This window comes from Phocoena sinus, chromosome 11 (assembly GCF_008692025.1).
Source record: "Phocoena sinus isolate mPhoSin1 chromosome 11, mPhoSin1.pri, whole genome shotgun sequence".
NCBI classification, from domain to species: Eukaryota; Metazoa; Chordata; class Mammalia; order Artiodactyla; family Phocoenidae; genus Phocoena; species Phocoena sinus.
In genome coordinates this window covers 83190044-83210830 of record NC_045773.1, presented here as the reverse complement: position 1 = coordinate 83210830, position 20787 = coordinate 83190044, and the positions used below count along the sequence as shown (strand labels likewise).

Below are 20787 nucleotides of genomic sequence, written 5' to 3'. Positions count from 1 at the left end.
TAGGTGGCCTTCCTGCTTTCTGATTCACAGTTTACTCTGGTGGTGAAATAGCAACTAATGGAATGTGTGTGCAGAAGGACCAGCAGGTTGATGGGCACTTAGTTCTGGGGTGAGACTTGAGCTAATGGGGACCAGCAGATGAAACTTATAGCTCATGGTAAACGGTCTTTGATAGCAACCCAGCAGGATAAAATGATGAAGTGCTCAGTGCAACCTCAACAATGTATTTGAAGAACAACAGAAATATCAGTCTTGATTAACATTTATATCAATCTATACAGTGGAATTTTGGCCGCTGTAAAATTCTTGCCCCTAACGCAAATAGCACTTGAGGAAGACATTTAACCTTCCGGCCCTTCAGTCTCTTCCCTGTGAGGAAATGGAAATAATTTCTTAATCCATAAGGTTGTGAAGATTTAATAAAATAGTTTATATTAACTTTTATAATTTTTTGATAGCTAGTAGCTGTTCCTGATCCAAGTAAAATACACTTTTTTGTGTGTGTGTGCGGTACGCGGGCCTCTCACCGCTGTGGCCTCTCCCGCTGCAGAGCACAGGCTCCGGACGCGCAGGCCCAGTGGCCATGGCTCACGGGCCCAGCCGCCCCGCGGCATGCGGGATCCTCCTGGACCGGGGCACGAACCCGCTTCCCCTGCATCAGCAGGCGGACTCTCAACCACTGCGCCACCAGGGAAGCCCAAAATATACTTTTAAGGGGCAGTGTAGTGTAGAAGTTTCGCACACACTCTTCAGTCAGACTGCCTGAGATTGAATCTCAGTTCTGCTACTCACTGCTGTGACCCTGGACAAGCAACTTAACCATTCTGCAACTTTTAGAAAATGTCCACTACTGTTATTACTCAAGAAAAATCAATTCCCTTTTCTTGAAAAACTCTGACTCCGAGAGGCTGCTGCAAATACTGGGCTGTACTGGAGATCAGCACACACACACCCATTTGCACTACTGTCCTCACACCTGTGGGTTCATCTAGAGCCAAGGAAGAGGATGAACAGTTCTCATGAAATCACAAATTCTACAATGGCTGTGCTGAAATAATGTCCTGTCGAATAATGTGCTGTCATATGCAACCAACACCCGATGTGTTGACAAATGAATAATTCAACACATGATATGCTTCCCAGTGGGCTTACTTCCCGTTGCACGCTGTCATATGCACAAGGTACAACATGGGCTTTTTTCACACACTGCTAAGCAGTTCTCCAGTTCTCAATGGACACTGACCAGGCGTCTTACAATTTCACTCAATGCTGACACTGTCTACTTGGAGGTAGCATCAGATCCCACAGCTTAAGGGCTGAAACCCACAAGGCTGCCCCCACTTCAGATGCTTCTCATAAACCTAGGTTGTTACCTGTGCTTCTGACATATTGGCTGTAAATCAGAGGTTCCTACGATCCCCTCCTCTGGTTCAGTTAATTTGCTGGAGTTGCTCATAGAACTCAGGAAGCCAATTATCTACTGGATTATTGGTTTATTACAAAGGACATTAATGGCTACAAAGGAACAGGCAGATGAAGAGATACATACGGTGAGGTCCAAAAGGGTCCCAAACACAAGACCTTCTTCCCTATGGGGTTGGGAGCCCAGCACATGGACATGCTCTGGTTCAACAACCCGAAAGCTCTCTGAACTCAACTCCTTTGAGCTTTTATGGAGGCGTCGTTATGTAAATATGATTGGTTAAAACATTGGCCATTGGCAATTGATTCAACTTCCAGCCCCTCTCCCCTCCCCAAAGGTCACGGGAGTGAGACTGAAAATTCCACCCCCTAATCCAGATTGGATTCCCTTGGCAAGCAGCCCCCATCTTTTGGTACATTCCAAAAGTAACCACATTAACATAACAAAAGACACCTCTCCACTTGGGACATTTCGAGGTTTTTAGGAGCTAGGAAGCTAGGGACAAAGACCAAATATAAAATTCTTATTATAAATCACAAGATCACACAACACCCAATGTATAGTCATCTAGACCTACAAACCCATCAGTAAGCTCCCTCATGGACCTTTTAATACCCAGTATCGTCTCATATGGAGTTACCAACCCTTGTTGTACCGTGATTCAGGCTGTATAACCCAATATATTGTCGTATGGACTCCCATTTAACCCACCACGACACTGACATGTGGACTTGCATGAATGAACTGCTATGTGCACAGATCAACCTTTCACTCACAAAGGCAAAGCGGCACCATAATCCCATCCAATGTCTTCCCTCTCTCATAATCATCATCATTGCACCCATTTTTACCTCTTCTTCTTTATTGTCAAACAATACAGGTGTGCCTCCTCTATTTAGGGAAGATTAGAGTCAAAAAACAAAACAACAACGGGATGGGGAAAACATTTTTGTATGTGTTCTGGATTTCAGAAAAGACAGCAGAAATCACTCTTAAAAACTTGATTGCAATAGGAAGAGTAAAATAGCCATCCTAAACTTTAGGAACTTTCACTGTGTAGTCTGTAACTTTTAAAAAAATAATACACCTGAAGATAGAATCATTTTAATCAACTGATTCAATTTTAAGTCATCTTTCATTTTCAAGGTAAATGTTTTAATAATATATTTAATAATCAAGATCTTGCAGCTGATGCAAGCATATGGAGCCTTCAGGTTATACTGCCCAACAGGAGGAACTTAGAGGTTTCATTAGCACCAACTGGATTTTCTTTTTCTTTTGGGACATCAATATCATAGGGAACAAAGAGGGTTCATCAAACAAAAATGTATCTACTTTGGAACTCCTTAATTTAGTTCAACATGTATAGTCAGCAGGCATTTTACTGAGAAAAAAAATGGACTCTTTTTCTCCCCCCGCCCCGGCTTTATTGAGATATAATTGACATTTAACATTGTATAAGTTTAAGGTACACATTGTGTTGATTAGAAACACTTATATTGCAAAATGATTACCACGACAGTGTTAGCTAACAACTCCATCACGTCACATAATTACCATTTCTTTTTTTGTGTTGAGAACTTTTAAGATTTAAAAGTTTAAGATTTAAAATGTTGCCCTCTTAGCAACATTCAAGTGTATAAGACAGTATTATTAACTATAATCACTATGCTGTACATTAGATCCCCAGAAGTTATCTGTCTTATAACTGAAAGTTCATACTCTTTGGCAAACATCTCCCCTTTCCCCCCTATCCTCCACCCCCTAGTAACCCCCATTCTAATCTCTGTTTCTATGAGTTTGGCTTTCTCAGATTTCCCATATAAGTAATATGTATTTGTCTTTATCTGACTTATTTCACTTTGCATAATGCCTTCAAAGTCCATCCATGTGCAGAACGTCTTTCATTCTCATGGCTGAAATATATGTATATGTGTGTGTGTGTGTGTGTGTGTGTGTGTGTATCTATCTTCTTTATTCATTTACCATTGATGGGTTGCTTCCATATCTTGGCTATTGTGAATAATGCTGCAGTGAACATAGGAGTGTAGATATCTCTTTGAGATACTGTTTTCATTTCCTTCAGATGTATTCTCAGAACTGGGATTGCTGGATCATGAGGTAGTTCTATTTTTAATTTTTTGAGGACCCACCATACTGTTTTCCATAGTGACTGCACCAATCTACCTTCTCATCAACATTGTACGAGTCCCTTTTCTCCATATCCTTCTAAACACTTGTTATCTCTTGTCTTTTTGATAATGGCCATTCTAATAGGTATGAAATGATATCTCGTGGTTTGGATTTTGCATTTCGCTGATGATGGTGTTGAGCACCTTTTCATGTACTTGTTGGCCGCTTGTATGTCTTCTCTTGGAAAATGTCTACTCAGTTCTTCTGTTCATTTTTAAATCAGATTGGCTTTTTTTGTTATTGAGTTGTATGAGTTCTTTATGTATTTTCAATATTAACCCCTTATCAAATATATGATTTTCAAATATTCTCTCCCATTAAGTAGGTTGCTTTTTCGTTTGTTGCTGGTTTCCTGGACTCCCTTTCTTAAAGAGAAAATTCATGTTTTTGATTTCATATTTTCTTTCTATATGTTCAAGGCAAACCTGTACCTGAATCCTTATTGTGTCTTCAAAGACCTTGCTCCATCTCTTCACCCTGTCCTTCCATATCTTCACTCCCTCTCCACTGTTTCTTCCCCAAAGCATCCCCTGGGCCAGTCCTTTTCCCACTTAGGTCACTCTTCCTTTCCCTCTATTCTCCTCTGGCTATATTCCCATCCCTTCCTGAAAATATTTTTCTTGCTTTCTCTACTCTCTCATTCTCATTCACTCACCAACAAACTGCAAAGTGACCTGCACACCCATATCTCTGCTAAATGTGTCATGAAAAAGCCACCAGTGAACTTCTAATCACAGGTTGACCATGTTCCTTTCCTGACCTCATCTAATTGAATTGCCGTGTACTTATTGCTGATCTGTCATCTTTCTTAAAGGCCATGTTCATGCGTTTCTGTAAGAGTTGTGTCCTCCCATTGTTCCTCACATGTACAAGCCTGACCCTTTTGGCTCTGTTATGTGTGGGCATTTCTTATTCTGCCCACTCCTTGAATGTTGGCATTCTGTCTTTGGCTTGGTATTTTTTCATTCACAGGCTCCTTCTGAGCATTAAATATTCATGTCTTTAGTACTGAACGTCTGTACTTTTATATCTTTGTCTCCATCCCAGGTCTTTTTACAAGTTTCAGATTTATGATCTGGCTTTTTTTGGGCTTGCTGTTATGCATTGAACTGTGTCTCCCAAAAAGATGCGGAAGTCCTAACCCACAGTACCAAATGTCACCTCACTTGGAAATATGGTCTTTGCAGATGATCAAGTTAAGATGGAGTCATTAAGGTGGGCCCTAATCAAATATGACTTGTGTCTTTATAAAACAGGGAAATTCTGACACAGAGACATATGTAGAGAGGGAAGATGAGACGAAGACACAGAGAGAAAGCTACCTATAAGCCAAAGAATGCCTGAGGCTACCAGAAGAGAGGCATGGGACAGATTCTCCCTCACAAACCTCAGAAGGAACCAACTCTGCTGGCATTTTGATTTTGGACTTCTCGAATTGTGAGACAATAAATTACTATTGCTTAAGCCACAAGCTCGTGGTATTTTGTTATGGCAGCCCATGAAACTAATACACACACCCACTCATTTATCCCAGTATTACTGCTAACACATGTCCAAAGTCAACTCATTATCTTCCCTCTGAAAAGGACTCTTCCTGCATTCTCTGGCTTAGTTATTCAGACCACTCTCTATTCAGTATCTCAGGTTAGAGGCCCAGGACTCCTAACTCCTCTCTTCTCCTGCATCTATCTAACCAAATGCCATGATCTTTCACTTCTGCCTCCTAAATGTTACTCATATCTCTCTTCTTTCCATCCCAGCTCTTCCAACCCTAGTCCAGTCCTCACCGCTGCTGTGTGGACCACTAACTAGTCTTCCTGATTCTGGAATTGGGCCAGAGTGTCCTATCTAGAGAGAAAATCTGCCCATGTCACTATTGCTTGTAGCTCCCTGACATGGCGAACAAGACCTCCATGTTCTGGTCACACCCACCTCCCTAACTTAATCTTCTGCCCTTCCCTAACTGACCATGTAGGCAAGTGATTCCCTTCAGAAATGTTTATTTTTTTTCATGCTTTTGTACAAGTTGGGCTCCAATGTGGAAAATTCTACCATAACACTCCTCTTTTAACATTTAGCTCAGGAATTACTTGCAGAAGGAGATCTCCCCTGTGCTCTTCAGCTTAGGATTGGAACCCCTCATCTGGTCTCCTGTAATGACCTGCATGTCCCCCTGCTATTGTACCTAAGGCAATGCACTTGCCATGTATTATTATGTGTGTCTTCCACATCTGAATGGACAATAGTGACTGTGTCTAATTTACTCTAGTGTTCCAAGGGCCTAGATTCTAGACTATGCAAAATCTCAGTAATTGTTGTTGCTTATTCAAATTTGACCTTCTATATCCTTGCCCTAATTTTACACTCAGAACTAGCGTCCATCACATCACTTCTATACAAAATAACTTGATGGCTGTAATCTCTATTCAACACAGTAGAGATCACCATGGGGAGCAACCTAGAACATAGTTTTGGCCCCTCTTTATAAAACAGGGAAAGTAGGTTGCTTTCTACTGACACCTACAAATTATAATTTAAAGAAATACTGAACCATTTCATGTTTTGAGCTTTATATATGACTTAACTACTGAAATTAGTTGGATCCTAGAAGGAGAAACATAAGAGACTCACACTGGGTAATTTGAAGACAGTATTAAATGAGACAATTTACACAGGATTGGGAAGGTGGGAAGGAAACCACAAGATAACTCTTGAGAATCCCAGAACTTGCAACATAAAGGCCAAAAAAGGTTTGATGGGACATGGGAAGAGAGAAATTACCAGACTATGTGGAGAGGGCTGTCTGCTAGGAGCTGTGAACTATACAGGAAGGATCAGCCACCTGCAGTCCCCACGAGGAGGAACTTTAGAGATAAATACTCCCTATCCTCACTCTCCTGCCTCCACTGAAAATCCAGCAGGAGGCAGTGGACAAGAAAGTGTGGGATGCAAACCACTCAGGTCAGCCTCCTGGGGCCCGAGCAGGATGCAGGAGAGTGGAGCACACAAAGGGAGAAACACATGGACAATATCCAGCCCAACAAATATATAAATTAATATTCATTTTCACATGTAGGAGGAATCATTGCCCTAGGGAGGTTACTGCCCTCGATTAAGAGTTTCAAAACATAGTTTCCTGTTTAGAGATTCAAAAACTGTGAATCTAGCCTGCTGGCTCCCATAGAGCAGCTCCTCTGGATTCCTTGTTAACTCTATGAAGATGGCATGTTCTTGGCTATCATTTTATTTGAATTTTCATTCATCTTATATTTTTCTCAAAATGAAATCTGAGTAAAATAAAGAACTGATCTCAGATTTGAAAAGAGCTACAGCAAAGAAAACTTTTTCTGTTGGTATTTTCATCACTGAAGGCTTCTCGTTTATGAAATAAGGTGCCTAATGATTTTCCATCCAAGGTGGGGTAACTAAGAAGGAAAAATGGCATAGAATTAAAAATTTAATACTCCAATATAAAATAAAAATTAAAAAAATTAAATAGTGCTTCTCTGGTTATAACCATAGATGAAATAATTTTTCTTTACCTTCATAAAGGAGTGAGTTTCCTCTCTTTAGCCCAGTCTTGGACATCTGCTTTTCCAAATATAAGGTAGAGGATCAGTCCTAATGTGTTAATGGCAAATGACAAGGAGAAGACATTCCTCCACCCAAATTCAGGGTCCTGAGGAGACAAAACTTCAAGTAAATATTACCCCTTTCATCCCTTTTTCTATGAAACTCATTAATAGTTTAGAAGACAATATTCACCAGTGGGTGTTCACATAGAAATTCATTTCCTGAACACAGCTTAATAGTTTGATGGAAAGAATTTCAAAATGGATTCAGAACGTTCTTTATAAAATGGACTTAAGGACCGTTGCAATTAACCTCCAGAATTGTATTTGTCCCTATTTATCAAAGTGCCATACATTTTCTCTTTTGTGCGAATCATGACTGTATATATGCTAATAATATTTCTTCTTGCAGTGCAAGAAGAATCTTGCAAGAAGAAGATTGTGGGCTTTGGAGCTAGACAGGTCTAAGTTAGGAGAATTCCAGTTCTACACCCTCTTAGTGGAAAGACATATTCTATCAGATTTTAATCATCAGGAAATGAGGACAATAATGTTTCATTTTTATAATTGGTGGGAGAATCAATAATTAAATGAGATCACTGCATATGAAATACCTGTAATAATACCTGCATGTATCAGGCACTTAAACATATTTGATTTTATTATCTCTTTGCTTTTGCATGGTTATGCAAATGAAAATTTCAAAGTGTTGCAGAAGTAATGGCAAGTTGCATAGATGCGTGGATTCATCATCTTCTCACAGGACATCTATGTGGCTGTGTAATTTCAAATACTGGATATTACCAGTGGATCACTAGTGAGTGCTTTGGTTTCAGAATAAGTAAAGATTGAGGTCATGAAGGAAATCCTTTTATATTTTTCTTTGCCAAGTTGATCTTCATGACAAAGTTACCCACAATTTAATTTTATTATCCAAAATGTGAAAACATTTTTTTATGCTATTACCTTTATGAATGGATTCAGCAGAGTGTTTTAAGAATCCTTAACAAGAAAACTTTACCTGACTGAGAAGAAATCCACTGACAGTGGGTGCCAGGATAGCAGATATCTGTGCAAACCCTCTCGAGGCTCCCATGAGAAAGCTGGAATGCCTGTGGGTGACCGGAATGTTCCAGGCTAGATCCATAGACACTTCAGCCCTGCTTAGCATATGAATCCATCATATAGTAATTATGTCAAAAAGGACTCTCTCTGTGTATATGCAATGAAAGGTACTGAGACAAATCAACAACACCCTCCTCCCACATACTTGAAAAAATGGCCACAGGCTATCAGTGGTCCTTACCCATGATTTATAATTTCACAAAGTTTGGGGCTCCTGGAAGGCTGCAGGCTAAATCTTTTTCAGGAAATATGAAAATGAGAGTGGAAATTATAGTCCTACCTTGGAGCAATATCTAAGGCATTGATATAGATCCCTGGCTGACTAAACAAGCTTGGTCCACAGGAGAGCGTCCGAAGGCTCGCTGCTGTGATATAGCTGGAGGCAACGTATGGCAGGACCACAAGGGATGCTGAAGAAGAGAGACTTCCTATGGAACGAAGAACAGATGAATTAACCAAGATACATCTTTGGCTGTTGTATGCCTTATGAATTATCAGAGCTTTTGGTCCTATTCTTAGCTAGAACTGTGGCAATTTTCCTCACTGTAACAAGTCTAAAATTCTTGGTCAGAAGGAAATCTGCCAGGTAACCTCCCAGGATGCCAACGACCTGGGCACAAATAAAAGGAAGGGCAGACAGGAAGCCACTCTGAGGGGAAAATCTTGAGTAAACCATCATAATAAAGGCTGTGAGATCACACCTTGTATTGATAAAGCACTAATAATCATACCGACAACTCTGAAATCATACTTTCCTAAGAAAATCAGTAGCTTCTTCCATCATACCCTCAGAAAAGCTACTCACATGACTGTTACATTATCTCTTGGTAATAAAAGATAAGTTTTTCTAGATGGGATGATTTGTGAAGGCAGAGTAATTCGAGAGTCATGCAAACAGGAGAAATGGGTGGAGGGAAATATACTCACATCTCTGATATCAACATTGAACACAGAGCTGATGTAAGTTGGTGTGTATACAACCATTATGTTAATTAACCATTGATGGCTGAAAGAGCAAAAACACAAGGACCGGAGGGGTAGAGATCTGACCATAGCTTTGATGGGAAGAGGCTGCTTAGAAGAGCTGACCTGAAAACAAATTTACTGATTAGAATAGTAAGATCTGAGACATGCTCACACGTTCTTAGTCACCCTGATAAATCCAGATGCTGATACAAGATCTCTGGAGAAGGTCAGAGTTTTAATGTGTACCTGTTGGGCCAAGGAGGATATGATGTATTCTTTTTCTGTGATGTTTATCCATGGGTGAGTGACAGGGTCATCATAAATCAAAACAAACCAGAGAAGGCAGGAGACACAGCCAACACCTCCTGCCAGCAGAGGTAAAATTGGTAAACTTCTGTGTGAATTTTTTTACATTGTGTTATTTTCTGGTGTGGTTCCTGGGAAAAGCTCTTGCTCTTAATATCTTCTTCCCATTTCTCAAAATATTCACATGAATATCACAGGTTTCTAGAACCCATTCCTTTATATTTCTTGATTATTTGTGTACACAAAAATCACAGACCCTAGGAATGGGACTACACTTGACAGCTCAACCTTTTTCTTTTTTTCCCAACCTTTTTAATACTAATAAAGGAAAACGATTTCTCTGCTCACAACCCTTCTGACATCAAATGTGTGGGGTTTTCACACTAAGAAATTCTCTAATTCTCTACAGACACCAACCTGGCATCCTACAGTTTAGCTCAGTTCTGACACTATCTGGCCTTAGCACAGACCCTACAGAGTAAGGGCTCAGTCACACAGGCTGCCCCCCTACTTCAGATACTAATTGCAAGTAGTGAGTCCTCAAATTACCCACACTTCTGTTCAACTTTACTACAAATTCAGAGGTTCCCACAACTCCCTCTTAGTCTGATAATTTGCTGGAACAGCTCACAAAAGTCAGGGAAATATTCATTTATGTTTACTGGTTTATTATAAAAAATATGATAAAGGATACTGAGGAACACCCAGATGAAGAGATACATAGGGTGAAGTCTGGAACCGTCCTGAGTGCAGGAGTTTCTGACCCTGTGGAGCTGGGGATATGCTACCGTCCCAGCACGTGGATGTGTTCACCAACCTGGAGGCTCTTAGAACCCCATAGTTTAGGGATTTTTATGGAGGCTGTATCATGTCGGCATAATTGATTATTAACACAATCTGATGCACCCTCTCCTCCTGGGAGGATGGAGGGTGGGGCTAAAAGTTCCAAGCTTCTAATCACCGCTTGGTCTTTCTGGTGGCCTCTAGCCTGAAGCTATCCAGGAGGATACCAAGAGTCACCTGATTAGACAAAAGATTTTCCTATAACTCAAGAAATCCCAAGGGATTTAGGAACTCTGCTTAGATGCTCCTATCATCCCGACCACTCACCATGAAATTACAAGAGTTTTAGCTCTGTGTCAGGAACTGGTGGCAGAAACCATATCTATATATTTCTTATTATGTCACAATTAGCCATTCTAATAGGTGTGCAGAGGTAGCTCATTGTTTTTATTTGCATTTCCCTAATGACTAAGGATGCTGAGTTGACCACCTTTTCACATACTTATTTTCCCTCTCCCTATCCTCTTTAGTGAGGTGTCTTTGCCCATTTTTAAGTTGGGTTTTGAGAATTATTTACACATTCTGGATAAAAGTCCTTATTGTATATGTGTTTTGCAAGTATTTTCTCTCCGTCTCAACTTGTCTCTTTATTATTCTAATAATGCCTTTTGAAGAGCAAAAGTTTTAAATTTTGATGAAATCCAATCTATCAGCTTGTTATTTTATGGATCAAACCTTTGGTGTCATAGCTAAGAAATCTTTGCCTAAATAAAGAGCAAAGATTTTCTCATATGTTTTCTTTTAAAAGAATGATAATTTCAGATCTTACAATTACATCCAACATTCATTTTGAGTTTTTGTATAGAGTGCAAGATATGGATCAAAATTCTTTTCTTTTTTTTTTTGAGCACCACCTGTTAAAAAGACTATCCTTTCTCCATTGAATTGTTTTTGCATCTTTGTCAAAAATCAGTTTATCATTAATGTGTAAGTCTATTTATGACTGTATTCTGTTTCAGTGATCTGTTTGTCTCTATGCCAATACCACAATGTCTTTATGACTGTAATTTTATAATATACCTTGACATCAGGCTGTGTTAGTCTTACAACTTTGTCATTAATTTCCAAAATTGGTTATTCTAGGATCTTTTTATTTTCATGATAATTTAGTTTTCAGTGCATGTTTCACATCTTTTGTCAGATTTAGCACTGTTACATATTTTTTGATGCTATTGAAAATGGTAGTTCTCTTTAATTTAAATTTCTGATTCTTTCAACTTTTGTATGTCTAAAAATGTCCTTATTTTGCCTTTGTTTTTGAAAAGTTTTTTTTGTCTCTAGAATTCTATGTTAACAGATTTATTTTCTTTTTTCTTGCAGTATTTGAAAGATGTTGTTCCACTGCCTTCTTGCTTTTATTGCTTCTGATGGGAAAGCTGCAGTCATCATATCTTTGTTCTTCTCTAATTTTAAACTTTGACTGCTTTTAAGATTTCATCTTTATCACTGGTTTTGAGCCATTTTATTATGGTATAACTTGGTACAGGTTTCTTCATATTTCCTGTGCTTGAGATTCATTGACTTTTTTGGATCTGTGAGTTTAGTTTCCAACAAACTTGGAAAACTTTCAGCCATCATTTCTTCAAAGGTTTCTTTCTGCTCCCCCATCCCACTCCTCTCCTTTGGGTACTACACACCTTACTTATGTTCTCATTTTATTATTACTTTTTTCTCTGTGTAGGTCATTCTGGATGGTTTCTATTGCTACTTTTAATTTCATTAATCTTTTCTTCTGTTGTATCATCTGTCATTAATTCAATCCTTATATTGTAGTTTTTATCTCTAGAAGTTTGATTTAGGGTCTTTAAAAATATATTTTGCATGTTTCTACTTAAATTTTGAACAAATAAAGTTATAGTTATAGCAACTATCCTTGTGTGCTAATTCTAACATTTGTGTCGGTTCTGGGTTGGTTTTGATTGATTGATTATTCTCCCTATTATGGATTGTGTTTTCCTGCCTTTGTCCATACCTGGTAGCCTATGCCTTGAGCCAGACATTACGAATTATATCTTGTTGGGTGCTGAATATTTTTGTATTCCTATAAGTGTTTTTGAGCTTTGTTTGGGGTACAGTTAAATTACACGGAAACACTGACCCTTTGGGTCTGGTCATCATCATTTGTTAGAGGGATCCACAACAGTGTGTCCTCTAGAGCTAATTATTTCTCACTATTGAGGAAAGACATTTATTAGGATTCCGCCCAATGGCCCAAGAATTATACAGCTTTTCGTTCTGTCTTGTGGAAACAGGCACTATCCCTGATTCTCTAGAAGTACTGGACACTATTCTTTAAATTTTTCCAATGATTTCTGGCACACACACACCCCCGCCCCCCACCGGCCTCAGATGATGTCTCCACACAGGTATTCTAATCAGTGCTCTGGTGAGTATCAAGGGGGACTCTGCAGATAGCCAGGGTTTTCTCTGTGTGCAGTTGTCTCCTGTTAGGCACTCTCTCCTGTGAGCTCTACCTGCCTTACTTTCTCAGGGCTCTTACCTCCATCTCCTCAACTCTGATACTTCTGTCTCTCACAAACCACCACTCTGCAAGTCTGTCCCCTACTGCCTGCTAGGGCAGCAGATTTTGCCCAATCACTTGGTGTTAATAATGCATCATGGCATGTTAACAGCATCATAGGCAGGAGGACTTCCAAATCCTTTGATGGTATAAGTTAATTCTTCCCTACTATTATATTAAGACATTTTCTTTTACTAGGATCTTTCTGTCTCGATTCATTTCCTCCAGAAATGTACACACAGATAGACGCTCAGAAGAATCTCCCTGAATATGAAAACCTAGGGGTGGGGAGACAGCAGCTTACCAAAGATATAGAAGACAAAAGGCCACCCAAGGTCTTGACAGATGTTGCCACCCAGGAGGATGGCAATGCAGCTTCCCAGCATCATTCCTGCAAAGAGAGAATAAGCTGTGGGGCTCTGGACTGCCACCTGATAGATGCCTACAGAATGACAGATGACATGTTACAGAGCAGTATCACCATAAAGAGATAAGCATAGTAGAATATATGAACTTCAAACTTGTGATTGAGTTCATATGTTCTCCTGAGGACCCATTTTTCTGGCAGTTCCCTAGTAACGTTGCAGATGACAACCATGCTTCCTTTTATGCCATTTTAATTTTTAATTATACAATTCATATAACATATGCTATTGTAAAAGTAAATTACTGCAAAGAACCAAGGTTCCCCTCACATGCCCCCCAATCCATCCCCACTCGAATGTTAACCAACAGCTACAATTTATTATATGATGTATAATTGCATACATTTTCCTCTCTGCATATATCTATACATACATGCATCTCTTGGTAAATGCATTTATGTAATACGTAGACAGAAAGTTAGATAGATTTGTCTATTAATGTGCTAATAGCACTGTTTTAATTTCCATGGCTTTACCAAGTATTCTCATATATAGTGAGGCACATGTCCCTTTTACAACTTCTTCAAAACTAGACCATTATGTTTTTTTTAAATTTTCCAGACGAACATTAACATGAACTTGTCAACTTTTATATATATGTATGTGAGTTATTATTAATTTTAAATAAGCAGGACCATAATGTACCTATTGTCCTGTGACATTTATTTTTTATTTAACAATTGGGCTTGTAAATATTTCCATGTCACTGCAGATGCTACCTAGTTGTTACTTATGAACATAAACTTAATTTTCACTTCTGAACTTAAACATAATTTATTTCTGTACAGTAAAATGTCAGAGGTACACTTGCTAAACTAAAGAATGTGCATTTTTTGACAGAACTGCTGAAGTATCCTGCTAAAAGCCCATACTAAATTAAACTGCCAACAAAGATTGTTTTCCTCATCTCTTGACAACATTGGACATCCTCAAAGCTCCTAGTTTTCCAAATATGAATGCAAAACAGTATATAAGTTTTTCTTTTTATAGTGAAGTTGAACATTTTTTTCATTTTTGAACTGTTCATAATCTTTTTTTTTGTTTCTTTCACTTGCTTAACTTTGTCTCAATTTATAGAATCTTTATGTGTTGTGAATAATAACCCTCTGTCTGTCATGCTGGCTGCAATTCTATTCTCCCGATTTAAACTTTGTTTATGGTGTCTTTTGTAACCTAGCAGTTGTGAGTTTTCATGGGGTCAGATCTGTAAGTTTCCTCTGTAATGACTTCTAGATTTACTCCTTTGCTTAAAAGGGCTTTCCTGATCTCACAGTTAAAAAAAAAAATCAGACCAGGGCTTGGACCCATGTCCCCTGCATTGGCAGGTGGATTCTTAACCACTGTGCCACCAGGGAAGTCTCAGCAACAACTGTTTTTTATAGCAGTATGTTCTTTTAAAATGAATATCATCTACACATATTCCCGTGGATCTCTCTGATGTTATTTGTTAATTATTTAAAATCTTCTTTCAATTCCTTTATTAATTTCTTTTTCATTTGGGTTAGTTCTTGCAGTTTTACGCACAGGCTCATTGGCCATGGCTCACGGGCCTAACCGCTCTGCAGCATGTGAGATCTTCCCGGACCGGGGCACGAACTCGTGTCCCCTGCATCGGCAGGCGGACTCTCAACCACTGCGCCACCAGGGAAGCCCCAGTTCTTGCAGTTTTTGAGTTTGGTTTCTCTCTTTCATGCTCTTGATTTCCTTCAAATGTTTGAGGATTTGGGAAAGCCAATCCTTTTTTTTTTTTTTTTTTGCGGTACACGGGCCTCTCACTGCTGTGACCTCTCCCATTGCGGAGCACAGGCTCCGGATGCCCAGCCTCAGCGTCCATGGCTCACGGGCCCAGCCGCTCCACGGCATGTGGGATCTTCCTGGACCGGGGTACGAACCCGTGTCCCCTGCATCAGCCGGCAGACTCTCAACCACTGTGCCACCAGGGAAGCCCAGCCAATCCTTATTTATATTTGAGGATATCCCTTAGTCAGCTGTGATAACCAAAGTGAGTTTCCTTAGTCCAAACTGGAGCCTGCATTCCCCTATCAGTGGATATGAGCTCAGATGACAAAGACTAATCCTCCAGGGTTGTGAAGGGCTCTAGAGAGGCATAAGGTCAGGCAGGGTGTGTATGTGTGTGCGCGTGACTCGTTTTCTGGACTTGAAGAATCCCTGGCTCTCCTACCCTTCTCTCCTTACCCAGCACCCATACTTTGGCAATTTCCAGTTTGTTAGCCCTACTCTTTCCATTTTTCATGTTGACTCAATGTAACTGAAGCTTTCTTCCTCCAGAATATTCATTCCAAGTACACTGTGCAGACAGATCATTATCAGAAAGCAGTTCTCAGGACAACTGAGAGCAATTCCAAAGAAAATTAAGTTGGATTCATGCCTCACACTGAACACTAGTATAAACTCCAATATGTCAAAAATTTAAATATAAAAAATGAAACCATACATATTCATTAAAAGCCAGGTTGGATGCTTTTGTAACATTTCTAACTATGACTCAAACCCAGAAACCATAAAAGAAAAGAATGATCAATTTGACTACATAAAAATGTATTTTTAAAAAATGGCAAAAGGCATTATAAGCAAAGTCAAATGACAAATGACAACTTGGGGAAAATAACTAAAAGTCATGTCACAAAGGACCCATCCCCCTAGTTTATAAATACTTGATTGACATTGAGCAGAAGGCAAAGAACCTTTCAATAAAAAAAGTTGAAGAACTCAGTGAAAGAATGTTGGATTGTAGTGGACTCATTTCCGTTATATGTCTTTACCTGAGAAAGCAATGCTGCAGAGTCGGCTTCGTTCATTTGGAGGACTCCATCTTTCCCAGAGTGCAAACTGACCCCCATATCCTAACCCCTGAAATAAAAATAGAGTTCTTGATATGTGGTCCCATAGAGAAATTCATAGCCAGCGCATATTTATAAAATATCTGGGTACCAGGCTCACGCCCTGAAGTGTTCGAGTTGCAATGAGGAAACCTAGGCCAAGGTCAGCTGCCAGAGGGGTGAAGAGAATGAGAAATGAGGATCCAAGCAGAGCAGCACCAACCATTCGCTTTGTTCCTACTCTTCCAGCCAGGTATCCGCTGGGAGCCAGTGTCAGGATCACGCCACAGTTGATAGAACTAAAGATGATGCCCTGGATTTGAGGGCTCCAATCATACACAGGGGCCTTAAAGAAACAGAGATTGCTTTGGCAAGCCATTTACAGGAAGGCTGTTGCATAACTTAAGAAGCCTCTTTAGATCTTCCACTTGCTTTCAAATCACTATTTCCTCAATTAAAACTTCTTAACATATAAACTCTAGAAAAAATAAATATTCAAACAAACAAATAGCAAAAATAAGAACACAACTTAAATCTTGCATTGCTTACCCCCGCAGGAAGACTTTTTGGGGAATTATTTGGGTCATCAAATGAGTCAACAGGCAGCCCCTCAGTGGAGCTGTTAAACTGGGACTGATGGTTTGTGCTGTTGGCCATGGTTACCATGGTGATGTTCATGATAATATTTTGTGCCACTATTATGAAGTTGCAGAGATGTGTGATGAAGGCTATTCCATAGCGAGTGGGACATAAGCTTGGAGCTGGAAATATTATGACATTATATTAGTGCTTTCTTTATTGAACCATCATGTATTTTTCACAAGTTATAATACAGAAAGGTATCACCTGATGATTTAAATGGCACTTCTATCAGCTTTGGGAAAGAAAGATTACAAAAGCAGAAAATGACTGAGTTGAGTCAAAGGGTGTTTTATACCACAGGTTTATAGACCCTGACTTGCTCTGAGGTGTTCTGTTCTTCCTGCAATTTTGTCTCTCCCATTCCTAGGTTACTGTATTCTATGGTTGATGAAATTACTCATATTTAAATATATATAGATATGGATATATAGAATATATATATTAAAAGTAAATATATACGTATAAATGAAATATGTATAGTATACATATTTAAATTATATAATTTATATGTACTATATTATATACATATATAATGTAAATTTTAAACATTGAAGGAGTTGTTCTTTGGTATAGATTTATTATTCTTCTCATATGTCTCAGTCAGTGAGGGCAAACTTTCATTTAAATTTTGAAATTAAACCTCTAGAAAGATTTTCTCATTAGAGAAAAATTGACACTGACAAACTACGAAAAAATACAGTGAAAGTGAAAAAATAACAGAAAAAGAAATGAGCACAAAATTAAAATAATCTGTTTTTGTACTTCCAGGAAAGACGGCTATTGCCAGGAAGAAACTATTGCAACAATCCAGAAAAGAAGTGAAGAACCGTGAACTAGGGTAGTAGCAGTAGAGGAACTAAGATGTGATAAGATCCCAGATAGATTGCAGTAGGGGAATAACTGAATCTTGGTTTCAATTTTACAGATGGGTGAGGGAAGGGCATTAGAGAGGTTCTTGTTCTAAACAGCTGGAAGAATGGTGTTGCTGTTCAATGAGGAAGAGAGTTCTGCAGAAAAAGCAGGTTTGGGGGCAGTGGGATGATAAAGAGCTTATTATTGGACAGTTAAGACAAAGATGCCTTTTAAGCACCCAAGAGATGTTGAGAATATTGTTGCATATAAAACTCTAGAGTTTAGAATAGAGGCTGAGGCAAAACATTGGGAGTTAATAACCTTCAAGATGATACTTGAAGCCATGGTATTTAGGAAATGAGAATAAATAGGGACGATAATCAAGGACTGACTCTAGGGCTCTCCAATGCTTAGAGGTTGGATAAATGGGAAGAAACTGTCAATGGAAACTGAAAAGGAATGGTCAGTGGGGTAGGAAGAAAACCAGGAAAGTGTGGTGTCCTGGAAGCCAAGGGGAAAATGGCTACGGGGAGGAGGGAGTGAGTAGCTGTGTCAGATGTTTCTGATAGGTTATGTAACACGATGGCTGAGCATTAACTCATTTAATCCTCACAATAACCCTGTGAAGCAGCTACCACTATTCCAACTTTACAGGTGCAGAGCGGTCAGCTAATCGTATAGCTCAAGTGTCTATGCTTGTAACCACTGCACTGCTTGTGTACAGTGGCTTTTATTTTGTCACAGATGATTCCATGAGAATACCTTTGCCACGACCCAAGTGCAGTCATCTGTGGGGTTTGTATGGGTGTATGGTGTAGGAGAGGACAACAACACCATGCATCACCAAGAAGTCTTCAAAGCTTCAAGAAGAGAGGTGCCTTGAGGTTTACAAAAGAGCCTTTCCCTCAAGACCATACTCTCTTCTCCTTAAGTAGAACACAAATCTTTGCAGTGAATGTAGAGGGGAAGGAAGAATTTGGAAGAAACTTGGAAGTGTACTGTAATTAGAGCGAGGAGCTAAAAAATAATGTCTTTGTAAAGGTTTTCCTTTCTTTTTTGGAGCTGGGTGATGACTTCCTATGTCAATCAAATCAACTAATAATTTATCAGTTCTTTGGCCTCTGATCTCCCCAGCTTGCTTTGGGATCCTAGAGGCCAAAGGCTACAGAAAACGAGTATCAGCAAACCAGGAGACTAATGGCTCACAAATGGGTGGGGTGAACACCTGCCTCATGAGATTGCTGAAAGATCCACTAGAGGCTGTATTTAAAAGGCTTAGTCTGGTGCTTGCTGCATATTAAGTGTTCCCTACAGGCTACCACGTGTGTCCTCAAAACTTATTTGTTTCCCGTGTCTAGTTAAAATATATGAAAAATAATGTTGGTACAACATCTCATGTCTTAAAATTTTAAAACTCAGTATATAATACAATAATACTGCCTTTTGTCAAATTGAAGTTATCATTGATTTAAGATGCATCATTTTTTGCTCTACTAAAAATCAATTGATCAACGAATCGACAAATCAAACTTAATAGATCCAAAACTAAACTCCTAAGTTCCCCCTCCCAATCTTGCTCCACCCAAATTCCTTCCCAACTCAGGTGATAGAAATTCTGTCCTTGCAAACACTGCAATTTATCCTTGATTTCTTTCTTTCACAGCCTACATCCAGTCTATCTAGAACATACTGCTTTCTTTCTTTCTTTCATTCAAAATGTACGTAGAATTCAACCACTTCTCACCAGGGCCACTGCTATCTTTTTGTTTAAAGCCTCTTCCATGTGGTTCTAGCTACCAACATCTCTTGCCTAGATTTTTGCAATAGCCTTCAACTTGACTTCCTGCTTCCAGTCTACTCTCATTACAGCATTTGGAGTGCTCTAGTCATACCATAAATTTGATCACGCCATTTTCTGCTCAAAATTCTCTATGTGGTCACACTATTTTTCAGATTAAAAACTAAGGTCTCTTTAGTGGCCAATGGAAATGAAGTATTTATAACCATTGCTTAAAATTTTTATTTTTCTTAGGAAAAAGCCCTGAGGAAGTAATAATGCCAACTGTAGACAAGTGTTATGTTACAGGATATCATGAGATATATAGATAGATATGTTATATAATAACATATACAATATGTTATATCTATATAACTATATCTATCAATTAATCTATCTGTATGATAGGTAAGCAAAAACCCCCAAAACTCCACAACTTAAATATCCAACCACAGGGATTTTTCAGGTAAATAATACTTTATCTATTGGATATATTGGAATAATAATATGTATCCTTTAAGAATAATGATTGTATTGTAAAGCAAATTGAAAAGTATGTGTGGTCCAAAACATACAACATAATATATACAGCACAGAACTATATAAAATATACATGTAAACGAAGGCAATAAAAACAAATTACAGTGGTTACATTAAGCTTAGTAACATCTTTTTTCATATCTTGATTTTTTGAGGTTTCTGTAAATAATTTTTTATACTTTACTTAAGCAATACAATTATGCTTACAATATTACATGCAATAACAAGCAGAATACACAATACTATGTGTAGACGATTTAGTAGCATTTATCAAGAACGCAAGTGCATATGGACTAAGATTAGGAGGTAATCATCAAAAATAAAATACTTTTTTAGAAATGTACATTAATAGTACTTGATTTTTAAAAAACAATTAAACACCTTAAAAGACATGAATTCATTTCTTTGTATTACGATATTGTAAAAATCCACCATAAAATCCTAAAACCACATAGTCAAGGTTGAGTTTACCTTTCCCAGGACTGAGCTTCTCATCCCCTTGTACATCTTGGGAGTACTTCCCTGCCGTGGGACTCAATTCTGTCATGGTGGCCATTGCGTTCTTCTCTCCTGATGACTGTTTTTCACCTACAGGGTGATATGTTATCCAAGGTGTCAGCCACGAGAAATGAGACTTCTTGGAAACATTTAAAAAGTGGGCAACAGGCAAACAGAAGCTGGGCCGTTCCATCTGCATGGGGTATAAGCAGGATCATTACCTAGTCCTGGCTCAATACAACAGGTGTACTGCGTCTAAGGCGT

General features: G+C 38.8%; 1 protein-coding gene across 1 annotated transcript; it reads right to left on the bottom strand.

Moving 5' to 3' along the window:
- Positions 1-6796: 6796 nt before the first annotated feature.
- SLC17A3 (solute carrier family 17 member 3) lies at positions 6797-20581 on the bottom strand. Its single transcript, XM_032649247.1, has 12 exons — positions 20497-20581; positions 16764-16975; positions 16327-16560; positions 16158-16245; positions 13254-13340; positions 9526-9644; positions 9241-9402; positions 8836-8962; positions 8594-8744; positions 8210-8300; positions 7159-7295; positions 6797-7041 (listed from the first exon to the last, which is right to left on the bottom strand). The coding sequence occupies exons 1-11, from the start codon at positions 20579-20581 to the stop codon at positions 7161-7163; spliced, it is 1491 nt and encodes a 496-aa protein (XP_032505138.1). The 3' UTR covers positions 6797-7041; positions 7159-7160.
- Between the last annotated feature and the right edge of the window lie 206 nt (positions 20582-20787).

Coding starts and splice junctions, on each gene's coding strand:
- SLC17A3 (XM_032649247.1), bottom strand. CDS start 20,581: ATGGCCACCATGACAGAATTGAGTCCCACGGCAGGGAAGTACTCCCAA. Junction 16,976..20,496: donor GAAGCTCAGTCCTGGGAAAG/GTAAACTCAACC, acceptor TAATATTTCCAG/CTCCAAGCTTATGTCCCACT. Junction 8,963..9,240: donor TCAATGTTGATATCAGAGAT/GTGAGTATATTT, acceptor TTTTCCCCTCAG/AGTGGCTTCCTGTCTGCCCT.